The 16,998-nt window shown below is 44.8% G+C and overlaps 1 protein-coding gene and 1 long non-coding RNA gene across 2 annotated transcripts; one reads left to right on the forward strand and one right to left on the reverse strand.

The window, feature by feature from the left end:
* The first annotated feature begins 3,342 nt into the window (after positions 1–3,342).
* Positions 3,343–4,105, forward strand: LOC130259265 (uncharacterized). Its single transcript, XR_008841603.1, has 2 exons — positions 3,343–3,432; positions 3,868–4,105. It is a non-coding gene; the product is annotated as an uncharacterized LOC130259265 (long non-coding RNA).
* On the reverse strand, positions 3,434–12,400 carry KDM8 (lysine demethylase 8). Its single transcript, XM_056503394.1, has 6 exons — positions 11,680–12,400; positions 10,305–10,437; positions 9,398–9,439; positions 8,494–8,643; positions 5,355–5,447; positions 3,434–5,262 (listed from the first exon to the last, which is right to left on the reverse strand). Exons 1-6 carry the CDS (start codon positions 12,366–12,368, stop codon positions 5,098–5,100), a joined length of 1,272 nt encoding a protein of 423 aa, XP_056359369.1. The 5' UTR covers positions 12,369–12,400; the 3' UTR covers positions 3,434–5,097.
* Between the last annotated feature and the right edge of the window lie 4,598 nt (positions 12,401–16,998).

A 16,998-nucleotide genomic window follows, 5' to 3' on the forward strand; every position in this document is an offset into this window, starting at 1 on the left:
TCCCCAGAGGATCTGCAATGTGCATGTCAGAGAAGGTTAATAATTTCAGAAGACCATACAGGAGGTATTCTGACATTAGCTGCTGCTTTTAGCCTTTCCTTTTGCCAGCTAATTGAGCTAATAATTGTAAGTAGTAGCCTGTGCAGTAAGAGTAGAGAACATGGGCAGCTGGTTTTGGCAGTGAAAAAAAGGTGACTGAGAACATAGCTGCTGCTGCTGTCTAGCACCAGAGCTGTGGAGCAGCTGATGGGTCAGCTCTGCTGCAGCACTCTGTCTCACTCCTGGGAGCTTGGGCTGTGCCATGGCTTTGTCTGGGCAGAGGCAGCTGTGGAGAGTTTGTGGCTGGAAGATGAGGGGTTGTAAAGAACGAACTTGAATACATCAAGTGCCCCTCAAAGAACTAACATTTATGTTAATTGTAAGATGATGTATTCTTTACCTCAGGGGGATTTTTACAGTTTCTGGTACGAAACTACATCAGCACTTAATATCAGTTTGTTTTTTTGTAGGTGAATTTGGTGGAAACTGAAGTAACTAGAATGGCATCTGACTATACAGAACTTGAATTAGAATTGTTCAGAAAAACAGTAAGTATGTCAGTTATCACTTAATAAATCATATAATTTGTGAAGGTATAATCTTAAAATGAATGCAAATGGAGATGTGGTTGAGGAAGTAGTTGCCATTTTACCTAAGTTTATCTGAGATCAAATGGGCAGGGCAGGCAGGGCTCCTAGGGGTGAAGGACTCAACATGCCTACTTTTAGTTAACAAACAACTTTCTTCAGGATTTTCAGTCAGGATTGCTGAGTTTTTCACTGGCTTCAGTAGTTTTGTAATATACAGTAGTTTTTAATGCTAGTAACATACAGAATGAATTTGCTGATTTGCATCTAAACATTTGTCTGTGGTTATTGAGGTTTTTCCTCAAAAGATCTTTGACAAAGAGCAGATAAAAAGAAATGGATCTGTTACCACTGAGTGTCCAGGGGTCCCTGAAGGCAGCTTCCTTTAGGCAGCACCTATACTTCTATTTGTGGAAACGTTTTCTTGGCAAAGACCCAAGCTGTGAAGGGGACAATGATTGTTTCAGCTTTTGGCCTTTGTTTTACAGTTCTGGTTCAAGCCATATACTGTAGTATCTCTCATATACATGGATGCCAAAAAAAAAATTTACATTAGCACATTACTGTAAGGTGTGTCTGCTAATTGCAATGTTTCTGATACTTGGTAATGTTTCTTCCTGTAGATGGAGCTAATAATTTTATCAGAAAATGGCTTTGCCTCATCTACAGATATTTTAAATTTGGCTGACCAACTTAACACAAAGAAAATGAAGAAAAAGGAAGCAGAACAAGTGCTGAAAGTTTTTGTGGAGGATAAGTGGCTCTCTGAGGTAATGGCATTCAAGTGTTCGTAGTTCAGTGGGTCCAGCTACCACCTTCTTGCAGATGTGGTAGCTGAGACTGGAGCTCTGCTTGCATGAATGATGGCAAAAATAGTCTTAGGGGCCTGTGCTTCTTGCTGCTCCAGTGATTTTTGCAAAAAAGGAAGAAGACTTACAAGGAAAAAGTCCTTGGGTAGGTCTGTACAGGACCATATGGTTTCAGCTTCCTGTACCTGAGCCAGGTGGGTTTGTGTGTCCAGTCCTGCCCAGTGACACACAGACACCCTTTGTACACAAAAGCACAGTATCCTTCAACCTGGAACAAGAGCTGGGGAAAGCTCTTCAGAGTGATCAGTGTTGTTTGTTGCATTTAGAATTTCCTGAAAAGGAGCAAGATGTTGAAAACTCCTGTACCAGAAATGTGTGGGCCATTGTGCACATTGCACTTGTTTTATTTTATGAGGGAGCAGGAGATGAGTTCACCATGTGGACCATGGTGCACTGACCATGTGGACACTGCAGTTGCTTGCCAAGTGAGACCTTAATCCCTTTTCTGCTGGAGTCATTGCATCACAGATCTCCAACCTGCTGCCACACAGTTACTTACATGTTAAGTTGATTTGGCAAATATTTCCAAAGATTGATTCAAGCAGGAAATGCCTAGATTGTGTTGAAAGCTGGGAGAATTTCCTCTGACATATAAATGGAGGATCCCAAAACAGCATGCCTCTGCTAAGGAGCACATGCTTGCTCATCTATGATTTCCAAGGACGAGATCTCTGTTGAAGGTGGGGCTTTTATTCTGCTCCTCTAAACAAAGGAGTTCTGCTATTTCAAAAGTGCTCTGGCATTGCATTGTACCAGCATGTTGGTTTCATGATTGTAGAAAAAAGTGGCTTGTTAACAGGTGGGTGACAAAGTCAAAAGAGATAAAAGGAATTACAAGAAATTCCTCATCTCAACACTTGTTTTCTTAGAGAAATGGAGAATATACTCTGCATACCCGTTGCATCATTGAGATGGAGCCCTACATTCTCAGCCACTACCAGGATGTGGCAAGGAAATGTTACATCTGTCACAGCCTCACCATCCAGGTAACATGTTCTATCAACTCAGCTGATGGACTTGCCTGGTCATAGCTGAGGCTTGTGATGCTTTTCCTTGGGTATAATCTTGGCCTTGTCATCTGGTTATGGTGCTCATGCATTTTGAAAAAAACCTTCTTTTTGCTTTTGTAATTTTAGGTTTTTAATCTTCTGTCTTTAGAAATAAAATTGTCTTGGAGCAGTGTCTCCAAGTATAAAATTGAAAAGTGCACTCCAGTCTGGCTTTCCAAACCAATGTTAGAGATGATGAACTGATGCTGGAAGAGGTTTAGCAGTGTCCTCTTGGGGCCTGGCCAATGGATGTCATTGTGTGACACATTCATTCTTGGCCCTGGGACTTGAATTCAGGAATTGCTTGTGTTTGGCCCTCAGAAGGAACATGTGCTGTGTAGAGCATGCTGAAGCACTGTGTTTGATAGCTGGGACCTTACCCCTTCCATGTTGCTTAAGTAGTTACAGCCTGGATTCCTATTCCAGAACTGCTCAATTTTCTTGCTCTGTGAGCCTGCATCTTCTGATCTGCCCAACTATCATGCTTCCATGTTACTTTTTCCATCCCAATTAGTCTCCTTTATTTCACTGAAATTATTGTTTTTCAAGCTAAATTTTGTCTGTATAGGGAAATAGTATTTCCTAATTTACAGAAAAATACCTCCTTTTACCATTTACCAGATTTGACTGTTGAGTCAATCACACCTACTGTGGGAACCATTCTTTGGAACAAAGTGTTGTATATCTGCTGCTCTTTGTAACAACTTTCACTTAAATTGAAGGACAGTTCAGAAAGATTTTATGAATCAACATTCCTTGATTTCAGAGGCAAGTATGTGAATCCTGTGGAATTGGAATGCATTTGCCTTGTGTCAGAAAGTACTTCAGAGGCCAGACTGAACCCCGCTGTCCCAAGTGTAATGAACTCTGGTCTTGTTGACACCCCAGGTACCAAGCAACATATTTTTTAAAAAGCTGAATGTAGTAATACTAGGAGATGGGCTGTGATATTCAGTGGCATTGTCTGTATTATTTATAACTGTGAACATCAGCTATTTCTGACTTCAGTAGTGTGTTCCAGACACATACAGGCATTGAGCCCCCAGCACCCAAACAGTGCCACAGGGGCATGGCCAACCTTGTGCATATTTTTTATAATTATCTTTAGAAGGTGGGACAGGAGGGGAAGGAATAGAGGCACACACAACCTGTGACACTAAAACTTCTGGGAATACCAAGCTTCTGAGAATCTCTCTGGAATTCCTCCATTTGTCCAGGGAAATTGAACATTGAGAACAGCAACAGGAATATACAAAACATTTTAGAAAAGGAGGTGATACAATATTATTTGTTTTTGTGTGTTGTCCATTAACCTTCCTTTAGTTTTCTTGCCAGGTGTCAGTCGGATGTGCTCCCAGACTCAGCACTGAGCTCCACTCTTGGCCCTGGATGATGCCAGTAAAACTTGTCAGTGACATCTGTTTGCCCCCACTCTGGCAGAACAGCCAGACTGTATTGTATTTGTTATTGTGTTATGGTAACAGTGCTCAGTGCACTCATTTTCTAAAGTTCTAAGAATCTTACAATAAAACTATCATTTATGTTCCTGTTCCTAATAATACCTGCCCAGCTTTCTTTGAGGCTGTTTTGTGTTTGTAGTTCTCCATATTCTTGGGTTGGGACTCTCAGTGCATGTTTGGAAAGATGCAAATGTTTTAGTCAGTCCTGGAAGCTGATACATGCAGCTGAACTCTTGAAAGAAGCCTTTCTCAGCACGTGCTCCCTGTCTGTAGAGGGACAGTACAAATTCAGATGCAATGGAAATGACAGCTGCTGTAGCACATCAAACAGGGAAAATCAGTGCAGGATGTGCAAGACAGCTGGCTGAGTCTGTGACCTACAGCTGGAGTTGAACACTTCTAGTTGTGGTTGTGTTTTGTCCCTTCTTTAGATGCAGAAGAATTTGTCTTGATGTAGCCATGTCACAAGCAGTTGTGCTCTGTAATCCTTCTGTATTGCCACAGAAGGATTGGGAAGCAGTAGGACCAGACTTGGGGCATGTTAGCTTATGTCTGCAAAGTGCTGAAGAAATTACCTTATCTTATCCCTTCCATCCCATCAGGGGTAGGCTGAGCTGGTACAGAATAACCTCTGGGTCTGGACCATGCTCCTCCTGGCTACTGCAAAAATTAACCCTATCCTGGCCAGAAGCAGGATATGAGTAACTTTTCCATGCAGGAGACTAGTGCCTTGCTTGGTGTTAGGTTAATTTTTTAATGGATTGAACCTTTAACCATCTCTCTAGCTAACTCCAGGGCTTAGTGTTACTAAATCCAAGTAGAAAATAACACTGACCTGGTTTTTCAGGCAGAGCCCGGCAGTGCCCATAAACAGGCTGTTCCTGAGGGATGCACACACAGGACAATAACTGTCACAGGCTCTTTAGGAGTTATTAGAAACATTCACAAAAAGAAGTGGCTACAGCACCATCTTTCCACTTACCCACTGTAACTACTTCTCCACGCTTTAGCAAAAGTTGGCTGGTTTTTGGTTTTGCTCCTCCAACCTCTCCTGAGAGATGCTACTTCCCTGATTTTTAATTTCATTTCAGAGCTATGACCACCAGAAACTAACAGAGAAGCTGAGCTCAAGGGATCGCACGTAGTGCCAGTATTTAACTGGAATAAACAGGATCTGTCCAGGCATCAGAATGCAGGACTGAAATGCAGCCTTTGTGAAATTTGGAAACTTGACCAAGTCTGGATCTTCCACATCAACCTAAAAACCAAAAAAATCATCAGCAGAATGTCTTTACTCAAATATTTGATAACATAACATGACTGATATTAAAATTTCAGGCAACTATTTACCTGACTAGTGTTGTGAAGGATTTGGCTTTCATGGGGGTACAGGTTTTCTGAATCTTGTGGTGAATAGAGACGGATATACTTTCTTCCAAATACCTGTATATAATAAAAGAATGTTTTCCATTGGTTAATTGGTTTCCAGTGTTAACTGGCACATTACTGGAAGCTGTGGGCCACAGCTGGCATTTAACAGTAAAATACACCTGATTACAAGGAACATAATGATCTTTGTTAGTAATAGACACTACTAATAAAAAGTTAAATCAAGCTATTGGAATTCAAGTACCTATTCCCTTGGAGCAGATAAGAATTTGAAATACCTTTGGGAAGAAAATGCCTCTAACCAGATTGCCTTCAATTCAAAGTTGAAGGCACCCAATTTATACATCATTATTTGGGCTCTACTTAGCTGGAAATAAGAACTGAGAATAAGGAGGCTGAACCTTCATTACAAGTCACATCAACAGGCACAGGTACTTGCACAGTGAGTGCTAAGCTTCCATATAGCCCTCAAACTTATTTCTGTGTCATCATTAAACCAGTTCTTTCACTGGAGTGCTGAAATGAGAATTTGTAAGGTGAGTGGCCTGGCTTCCCTGAACCCTGCATGAACTCCAAGATTTTGGTGCCAAGATGTGGCAGCATGAACAAGTCAAAGCTGACTCCACTGACACCAGTGGAACAGAAGGTTTAGGGTGAAGATTCATGCTGCTTGTGCCAGCATTCCAGAGCACTGAGTGCTAGGTGTGATTGTACTTGCTGGGAACTCTCCTGTTATGGGTACTCTGACTAACCCCAGCACCCAACCATTCCTAACCAATCTGCTTTTCCTCTGTCTTAACACCCCTTCCCACATACCAGGATTTCCTGAAATCTTACCAACACTAAAGCTGTCACACTGGCTATTTTGAGTCTGTTGCTTCAAGGACAGCACATAAATGTATTCTACAGAGTTGACAAGTACCAAGTACTCCTGCCCTGTCCTACTCTTCTCTATCACTGATTAAACTACTAGAGCACTGATCTATCTAACTCTGGCTGTCCATGTTTTTTAGGATGCCTTCCATACCCCAGAGAGATTAAGGATATTAATTAGCTCACAAAAGAACCAAGTATTACATGGTATTTTTGGTAATGTATGGAAGTGACAAAAATGCTGGTTATTGGTTCAACAGCATGTTCTCTGAATGCTTGAAATTTTTTTGGGACTGCCATCAGCTGTTAACAGCTCCTTCCTTCACTTGCCTCACTGGATTAAGACCTTGTATATTATAAGACTGTGAGCACCAGTTAATGGGCAACAGTCTGCATCTTCAGAGATTGCTTTTCTCATTAATGGAAAAACTATGATCTCAGCATTAGCCACCAGCCAGGATAATTTCACTATGTTACTTGTGCTTGTGCCTTCCTGTACTCCACAGCCACAGTTTAAATGGCATCACAAAGCAGGGCAATTTGAATTGAAAGCTGTCAGATCACCAGCTGTTCAAATTACAAAGACTCTCACAGCAGATCATTCCCATTTTTCAGCCAGAAGAAAACAAGTTCTGAGTTTGTAAAGGAAGTATATTTTCCCAGTCCAACAACACCCAAAAATTTTTCTTCCACCAAGAAAAATTCCCCTCAAGCTTTACATAGCATGAACAGGACAGTACTTCACTTTGAGAATGCAGCTGTATGTGTGTGCTGAGCAGGCAGCACACAGGAGAAATGCAATCCATGCAGAGTTGCACAGCAGTTTTAAACAGCCATTCTAGGAAGGCCTGAATTAAGCTTCAGCTTCAAGTGAAAACACAGGTTAGCAAGATGCAACTGGGACAGAGAAACTAAGGTTCAATTGCTAAATAACCATCAGTAGAAAATAATGTCACAATCCTGCTGGAAAAGTGTGAAAGCATAAGCCTGGGGGTTTTTTTTGATAGTCTGATGAGACAGCAATCTCCTTCAGTAAACAAAACACCTCTCAGTGTTTGAAGATTCACAGTAGTCAACTACTTGGATCCAGAAGGCACCCCTGGACCTGTTCAGTGCATACCACAAAAGGCCCCAATGTTTTTTGAGTTATTCTGCACTAAAAGTAATCACCAAAAAGCCTACCCAAGGGAAGTCAACAGAAATGATGTCACACTACAAGTTTTAATTCCTATCTCACTGCATGCATGAGTATTTTACTGGGTAACCTGAAATGGACTCAAGTATGCACCTAGGTCCACCTCAAAACCTTGCTTTCCAGGCTTTGGCTGGGGTAGAATTAATTTTCTTCCCAGTGGCTGGTATAGGACTATGTTGTGGATTTGTACTGAACATAGGGTTGATATCTAGAGATGTTTTTGTTATTGCAGAGCTCACACAGATCTGACACCTTTTCTGCTTATCACACTGCCATTGACAAGGAATTTGGGGGTGCCTGTGAGACTGGGAGGAGACACAGCCAGGGCAGGTGACCCAAACTGACTGACCAAAGGATATTCCAGACTATATGACATTGTGCTCAGTATATGGGGGAAGAAGAAAGGAGAGATGTTTGGAGTAATGGTGTTTGTCCTCCCCAGTAACTGTTAAGCATAATGGGCTCTGCTCTCCTGGGAATGACTGAACACCTGACTGCCCATGGAAACAGTCAAGCAATTATTTGTTTTGCTTTGATTACATGCATGGTTTTTGCTTATTAAACCTAAATCCAGAAGTTTTCTAGCTTTTATTCTCCCCATTCTCTCTCTCATCCTGCTGGTTGGTGGATGAGAAAGCAGCTGCATGAGGCTTGGGATTCGCTAGGCTCAAACCACAACACCAGAAAAAGAAACTCCTTAGTACAACATGACAGGATCTAGATTCTTCCCAACTCTGCTAACAATTCCATGTGACCTTGGAAAAGCTGCTTCTTGTGATTTCTATCATCTGTAGAACAAGGGTAAGTAATGGTTTGCCTCAATGAGCAACACTTGTGGTGTACAAGATTACATTCAGTATTAAGTTGCAGTAGTGCAGCTTAAATGCAATAGAAAAGCAAAATAGTATCTGCATGTTCTCTATCCTTTGGTTGGTCCTCAAGTTGTCTGCTCCCCTTATCTCTAATACATACCATAAACATTTTCTCTAAGTATTGCATTGATGGCATGTGTAGAGTAACTAGAGTACGTACCTGGGCTAAAAAATTTTGCTGGGGATCCTGATGAAGAGGTGAGATTGTGCCTCCTGGACCAAACCAAGCATTAATGGTGATGTCATCTTCTTCCCCTTCCCCCAAGCAGCAGTAGTCAGGGATATTGATATCTTCTTTCAGTTCTGGGATCTATTTCCATAAAGAATCATTAAAAAGGGTATGTGCTGACTTGCCAAAATACATAATTCAGAGAACAGATGAGTAAGGCTGGATGCAAAGAAAACAAATGACTGGCTGGTCCAGCAAGGGTAGGAGAAAAGTAGCTGACCTGCTAAGTATCTGCAGGAAATTTTCTCAAACTCTCTGTTCTAATGAGCAGACTCTGTTGGAAGGAGAATTGGTGATAAAAAAGGGTTTCCTCATTCTTCAGAGACCTTTTGCTTTTGCAGAAACCAGAGACACCCACAAGAATAAGTATGTTTGCTGTTCATGGAAAAGGAGCAGCTGATCTCTTCTACACTATGCTTGCTTCTCTGTGACATTTCTTTCTATGTCTCCCACCAACCTAAGCTCTGGTAAACTGGAATGACATTTCAGATCATGCTAAACACATAAATGTTGAAGACTTTCCTGTCCAAATCTCTTCCCTGACTTATGAAATGGGCTTTCCCAGGTGCTATCCCCCTCAGTCTATGCTACATTGTACTGAAACAGCACCAGGATTGAATGTCTTCATTCCAAAAAGGTTTTGTTTCCATGTCTTGCAGCCAAATGGAATAAACCTCTCCCTCTGTTCCTTCAAATCATGCAAACAGAAACCTAAGAATTACTGTGAATTCTCCATATGCTCATCGGTCTAGTACAGTTAACACCCTCAGAGACAACCCAGGCTACCAAAGGAACACATGACTGTAGGAAAATAAAAACATTCACTCAGTTTTACCTGATCAAAAAGCTGGTGCTGGGCAAGGTATCCTACATTGTTCTGAAATGACAGGACAGAAGGAAAAAAACACAGTAACATACAGGTAAGACAGTGAGTTAATTTACTTACAGGTGAATAGAATTTACTTATATGTAACACGCATTTCCAATGTCCTGTTCAGAGTACTGTATTTCAACAGCACAAGGGGTCTTCAGAAGTAGCAGCTTACAGCTCTATTGAATTTGTGAGAGTGTAGGTGTGTCTCCACAATCAATAAATCATCCAGCTTGAATTACTGAAGGAAGCTGGGACTCCCTACGGAGTCTTGACAGCTGATAACTGCATCTGTCTAGCCAGACCCTGCTGGCACACACACCAGCTCTCCTTCCTTCCCTGGAACTACTTCCATACTCTATTCCAGGGTGCACCACAGATCAGTTTCCGATGGCACATGGTTCTTCCTGCCAGAAGGCCAGGAGACAGAAATGGGGGCTTGGGATCCTCATCTGGGAAAGCAAAAGGACATTCCAGGTGCTAATCAAATCTGCATTTTCCTGCCTCATGGCATGTAAATTTGGATCTGATCCTAAATCTCACTAAGCAGTTTAATGAGAAAGAGGAACAACACTGCTGGCTGAGGATCCCTTATTCTTAGATTCCACCAGTCAGGTTTTTACTCTGTATGTATGTGTGTACGTATTAATCAAATTACAGCTACTGTACATTTGATTATAGGTAAAACCTATTGTTGCAATAATTATTCTTAGCTTCAGGTCTTGAAAATATGTCAGACCTTTTAATTCAGAGCTGTGCTTACAGCACACCCCGTCCCTTGATGCCACCTCTGAGCAGGCTGCTGTAAGCAGAACAGTCTGCAGCAGTGCCATGCTGCTGTTTGGGGATGAAGCAAAGGAGTGTCACAGACCTCGGCCATGATGTACTGGCTGATGAAGTCACTGACAGTCATGAGCTGCTGAGACCATTCCTCGTCCGTGTACCGAGCTCCCAGCTCCACGGGCACTGTGCGGCACCCTGCCACTTCACAGAAATAGTCCACACTGAAATAAAGACAGTTCCACTTCCTGGAATGTACTGCTATTACCAATCTGGAATGTAAGGTGATCAATCCAAATCTGTCTTGCTGGGTAATGAAATTATATTACCCCGAGTTTCTCCTGTCTAAACCCAACCAACCAGAAGAAAAGGCAGAAGAGAAGAATGCAAGCAACAGGGAAATCTGCAAGCAAGTTTGTGTGTACATGACCCCACAACTGTCTATTTTGTTTTGGTTTAGAAGCCTGCTTGCCTCAGTTGTCTCCTTCCAAACTAAGATTTAAGCAGTTACTGTCTCCTGGCAAGGCACGGTCAATCTTTTTGCTGCCCGTTGCCACATTTGATAAAATGTTGTATCTTTTACTCAGTAATATTAGATCAACTCTGTCAGAGTCTACCTATACAGAAAATACCAATAATGGTATTATCTGTACAGATAATCTATCAGTTGATCTATACAGACAACGCCAATAATACCCATTCCAATTGTAACCAGAGGGATTAGTTTGCTGGGTGAAATACATCTCTCCATGGACAATGGTATTAATTAAACTAATTAATTAAGAGAAGTTGATTTAAGTATCTAAAGTTAACTGGTGCAGTACCTTTCCTCAAAACTGAATAAAATTCCTACAACATAACAAGTGTATCCACTTAATTTATCTTTAGTTGTTGAACTGAAGCAATTACTCTAAGCATCAGTGTTTTTTTCCCCTTTTTTAGGGAATCACGACCTTCACCTTACAAATACCTGATGCTCAGTATTGGAAATGTGGGCACCATTGTGTGGATTTACCAGGCAGCACAACATTCAAACGCAACACTGAACAAACATCAGTGCCTGCCCTTACGAATGAAAAAGTCAACGCTGCCTATTCACTACTCTGAAACTCACCATCGCGCTAATTGTCGCAAGGGTAAAGCCCACTGACACGCGTGACACCGATGCACGGGCGGTGAGCAGCTCAGCAGCACTTTGCAATGAGCACCTCTCCCGAGCTGCCAGGGGCTGCCCCGGGCTGGCTGAGGCTGGCAGAGGGTGGCCAAAGGGTCACCTTTGTTCTGAGACAGTCCAGCACCTGCCGCGTGATGCCCTGAATGCTACGAAGAGCTCCCCGCATCTATGAAGCACCTTCCACAGAGCAGCAGGACAGTGGTGCTAGCAAAATGCACTGCCCACGGCATCCACCCTCTGTAAAGGTCTCTGCTGCCACCTTTACCTGGACACGAAAGAACCGACTTCTCACCTCCACTTCTTCATACATGGCCAGTGGTCCATGACGCCCTCCAGGACCACGGGCCGCTGGGGAATGAGGTAGTTGTCTCTGAAGTGCTGCAGCGAAGGGCAGTGCAGGTGCGGGACCGCCTGCTCGGGCGGCACGGCGGGGAGCGGCGGCTCCGGGCGGCCCCGGTGCGATGGAGGCTCCCGCTCGGAGCCGGCAGGGCCCGCGGGGGCAGCGCGGGGCGCGGGGCGCTGCGGGGGCAGGTGCGGCCGCAGGGCCCGCACCAGCCGCCCCAGGACATTGTCCTGCACGGCCGCGCCCATCAGCAGCCCCAGGTCGCAGAGGCGCACGGCCCGCGCGAGCGGGCGGCCCGCGGCCAGCTCGGCCAGCGCCCCGAACAGGCAGCCGTACGCGTACACCTGGCGCCAGCCCTTGCCGATCTCCCTCCACGGCCCCGCGTTCAGCTTCTCCCACGAGTAGTCGCGCAGGATGTCGCTGAGGCGCTCCAGCGCCGCCGCCGCTGCCGCCCCGGGCCGGCCCTCCGCGCCGTAGAGCAGCGCGCGAGCCCGCCGCAGCAGCGGCACCACGCACTCCTCCACCTCGCCGCTCAGCGCCAAGGCCAGCCCGTCCTCGGAGCGGGGCAGCAGCGCCCGCACCTCGGCCCACAGCGCGGGGCCACCGCCCGCACCCTCCGCGCTGCCGGCCGCCGCCATGGCCGCCCCTCAGCCGCGTCCGCCAGGCGGCGCTGTCGGCACGGGCCTGGGGCGGGAGGCGGGGCCGGGCTGAGGCGGGGCCGGGAAAAGGCGGGTCCAGGAGGAGGCGGGGCCTGGACCGGGCTGAGGCGGGGCCGGGGCCGGGGCCGGGAGGAGGCGGGGCCGGGATAGGGCGGGGCCGGGGCCGGAAAGAGGCGGGGCTGAGGCGGGGCCGGGCTGAGGCGGGGCCGGGAGGAGGCGGGGCCGGAGGAGGCGGGGCCGGGAGGAGGCGGGGCCTGGACCGAGCTGAGGCGGGGCCGGGCTGAGGCGGGGCTGAGGCGCCATCCTGGCATTCACACCCTCCTCAAAGGGAGGATGGCAAGAAGATGGAGCCGGGCTCTTCTTGGTGATGCCCAGCAATAGGAAGAGAGGCAACAGGCAGAACTCATGCATAAGAAGTTTCACCTGAGCATAAGGAAGAACTTCCCGGTGTAGGTGAGATGCACTGAACAGATTGCCTGCAGAGAGTGTGGAGAGCCCCGGAGTGTGGAGATCCTCCAGGAAGATCTGACATGGTCATGTTCCACGTGCTCCGGGATGATCCCAGAGTAGAGGTTGGGCCCCATGAGCCAGCTGTGGTCCCTTCCAGCCGGAGCCACTCTGGAGCCCTGTGCCAGGCTAGGTGACCTGTTCCCCGGTTTCCAGGCCTTTGCAGCGCCTGGGCCTCCATGGCCACTGCAGCAGGTCAGTGCCTGGCAGCGCTGGCAGCATCCAGGAGCAGGGAGGGGACGGTGCACCAGTGCTCAGGCTGCTTTTGCTTCCTGGAGTGCTTGACTGGTACCTTCCATGAGCAATATATCCAATATACTTGCTTAACATTGCCCCTGTGCCTCCCCACCCATGCAAAAAAAAAGGTAAAAATAAATGAAAAGGGAACCTAAAATGCCCTCTGGAGCTTGAATGGGAATATAAATCGATGACTGCCATGAAAGTCATTGTTGGCTCATATTTTCCTTTACAGGAAATGTTTGTCTCTTCTGCAAGAACAAAAGTGTGAACACATAAGATTTTAAAGATTTTGGATGCCTTTCTAGGTTGCTTTTTCCCTTCCTCTGAACTGGAGATGAATGATTCTGATTAAAATATGTACAGAATTAATTATTAAACATAATTTTCCTCAGATGAACAAGGTCTTCCTGACTGAGAGTAACACAGCCATGTATTTTGGTGTATCTCAGAGTTGAATGTAATTGTGCAGCGACAGTGTAATGATGGATATATCCTTATCAACCTGTTCCCTGAACTGTGTTTTTATCACTGCCATCTGCTCGGCCCAGAGTGGCAGCTGCCAGGTCTCACAAATAGTGCTGTCATGTACTTTCATGTAGAACAACATATTGTTGTAATTTCCCTGATATTACTAGATGAAATAACTGTAAGTGAGATAAGGTGACATTTCCATGGCACTTTGGAATGCCTCTCATTGCTTTGGGTATAGGACACACAGTGTTCTTTCTGGAGCAAGCTAATTCTACTTTCAGAAATCACTGGAAAATACTTACTTTACAAAAACATTATTTAACATTCATCTGCAATATGTGTGTCAGTGCTGAGATGCAGCTGAGACAGTCAGTATTGCTTACACATGTAGCCTTAGTTGCCTTTGCTGAATGAAAATGATGTAGGTTGGACTATTTTAAAATTATTTTTCCTTATATCAACCTGAATCCCCTTCATATTTGCAGATATGTTCAGACAGCTCCTTCAACATTAAATAAAAGACAAAATCTTTACAACTGTCTTGAATAAGTGTTTTAAGGTTGCTTAAAGAATCACCAGCAAAGGTACCAGCAAAAGAATGTTTAATATAAAAGTGGAAGCATGAAAAAGTTTGTTGGCAAAGTTAATTCTATTACTTGATTTAAGAACTAGAAAAAGCAAATTAAACTCTAAAATCGATCAATCTAAAACCAGAATCAACTCCAAAATTATCTGTGTGAAGGCTGGGGGGTGCAGGGGAAAAAGGGTAGGGGTAGAAAATGATAAGGATGAAAAGGAATAAGGAAGACCCTCCTGCTGAGTCACAAGGTTCAGAATGGATCTCTCTGCTAAGCTGAGCTGGAGCTTGACCAGCAGTTACTGCCCAAAGCTTTAACAGTTCTTAAATTTAACAGTACTTAATTGATAGCTCAAGTTAAACACTTTAACAAATATTAATATAGAATTTACTATAGAGCAACAGAACCAACCAGGCCTAATTTACTTAGAAATCTAAACTTCTTAAGAATTTAAGAGAGCAACATTTCTAGTACATTTCATAGAGCACATTCACATTTACACACACAGAGACCTCAACACTGTGTACATGGAACAGTGAAAAATCCCCTCGAGTGAAGGATTGACAATGGATGCCTTTGCATCTTCTCAGCAGGCAGAGGGTTGAGCCCCAAGGAGGGGGGATCAGCCCAGGGTCCCTTGGCACTCAGCAGGGCTGCTCTGAGTGCAGCAAAGCAGAGTTCACTGCCCTGAGTGGCCAGGCTCAAAAGGAGCTGGTCACAGCTGCTGTGGACCAGGAGAGTCCAAAGGGTCTCCCTTGGGACCACTGTTTGTGGGCTTCAGTCACAGTCACTGTCCATCCTGGCTGCCATTTGTGTTGGTGACTTTCTTGGAAATTTCAATAACAAAAATCTTGTTCCACTTGTTCCACAGAAAAATAAGTTTCCAAGGCTGTTTGTTCAAAACAGGAGCTCATTAAGCAGCACACTTCCTGGGTACAGACAGAACTGTTTCTGCTAAGCTCAGGAGGAGCTTGGCACAGGTGCTGTTTGTCAAGGCCAAAGCCTAGCCAGTGTTTCTTGGATCACAGTGTGGCCCAAGAAGGAATGGAGCAGATGCACTACCACAAGAACAAACCTTTATAACAATCTTTACAGCTGCAGGTGCAAAGAAAACTGCAATTGGGATACTTCCTATTGCTAATGAGCATTAATGAGAACCAGCCTTTCTCATAAGGTAAAAAACTCCATTGTGGTGAAGAAGGTAGAATATGTATTCCTGGTTCTTGTATCATTTTCTTATTCAAGTGCTGTAGGATATCCACTGCTGAGCAGCTGATGGCAGCCTGAGGTCTGAGGCAAGGGACAGCTGGCTTGTAGTCAGCTTGTTGGAGCACTGCTGCAGGTAGAAGCCCTCCTGACAGGGCTGAGGAAGGAAGGGATGGCTTGGCTCCTTGGCGTTTCTCTGTTTTATCTGAACGGATGTGCAGCTTTGGCACTTCATTGCTAGTGAGCAGAGGCCACTGGAACTGTGAACAGGCTCTCCCAACAGCTGACAGAGGCCAGGCCAAAGTCTGTGGCATTCAGCTGGTGTTGTGCCTTGGAAATGTAAGGCTTACCATCGTTCCAGTAGAGCATCTCAAGAGCTAATGCAGGCTCCTAGCCTTGGACTGATCTTGAGCACACACGAGATTCCCTCTTTGTGCTCAGGGCTGGGACACGTCATTTGCATTGGCCTCACTTCATATACATTTATGTACCTTAAGAAGAATATATATACATATAAATGCTTTTGCCTTCCTCCCAAGATTTAAAAATCTCATTTGAAACTTGTGTTTGATTCATCCCATGGACTAGACCTATAAATGCTGCATGAATTTGTTTTTTGCTCTAAGTATACACATTTATCTGTGTTCCTGCATCACATCCTTATTAATGAGCACATCACAATTGTTGGTTGTATTGTCTTTTGTTCCTGTGGATGTCTTTGAAAGATATTTTAAAGTCTTTGTTGGAGTTTGCATGTGCTTCAAAAATTAAATTTAGTCTGTGATTTTATTACCCTTTTTATTTAATTTATCTTAACTGTTGCTTTCAAGCTGTGAACCAGCTGTTGACTTTGAAAAAACATTGTTCAATTTGAAAGGAGCATTTTAAAGCTTAATGTAATGGCTGTAAGTAATCACTACAGCAATTATATTCTCTGGTGTTGTGCGTCACTACAGCAATATTGGAGGCTGTAAGAAAATGCAGGAAAGGAACCCACCAGGTTCATATGTCTGCAGTGCCCAGCATCTCTCTGTTCTGTGTAGCTTGTGTCCCTGCTTGAATTGTGTCAGAAAGGCAGAACTGCTGTGGCCCGTGCTTGCCCAGCAGGAATCAGGGCACTGGCTGTGCTCTCCTTGGCCTGGAGATGGGTTTGCTTTTCCCATGGCACATAGGCTGCTCTGCTGCCTCCTCCTGACTCCTTCCAAGGCACTGTGTGGAATCTTGGGGTTCATTCAGCAATATACTAAACCTTCCCTAAATTTAATCTGTAGCAAGATCCTTCAGAATATGTATCTGATGGCAGAAGGATCCGAGCCATGCAGTCCAGTGGCAATAACAGGAAGGGCAAGTGTGCAGGGAGAAGGGGCACTGTGAGCTTGGGATGAGTGGGAGACCAGGCTTTCCACTGAGGCATAATCACATGTTTGGCTGCCATGGCTTTGAAGAAAGAACAGAATATGCATCTGGAAGTGTGTTTTGTGACAGCACTTGTAGTAGATGGTGTTTGTGGTGATACAGCTGGGGATCTCTGCTAACAGGATCCATGCCTTGGCATGGCAATGCCCAGCTGCAACCTGTGTTGCTGTAAAATAAAAAATGAGATTCTC

This window comes from Oenanthe melanoleuca, chromosome 14 (genome assembly GCF_029582105.1).
Source record: "Oenanthe melanoleuca isolate GR-GAL-2019-014 chromosome 14, OMel1.0, whole genome shotgun sequence".
NCBI lineage: Eukaryota > Metazoa > Chordata > Aves > Passeriformes > Muscicapidae > Oenanthe > Oenanthe melanoleuca.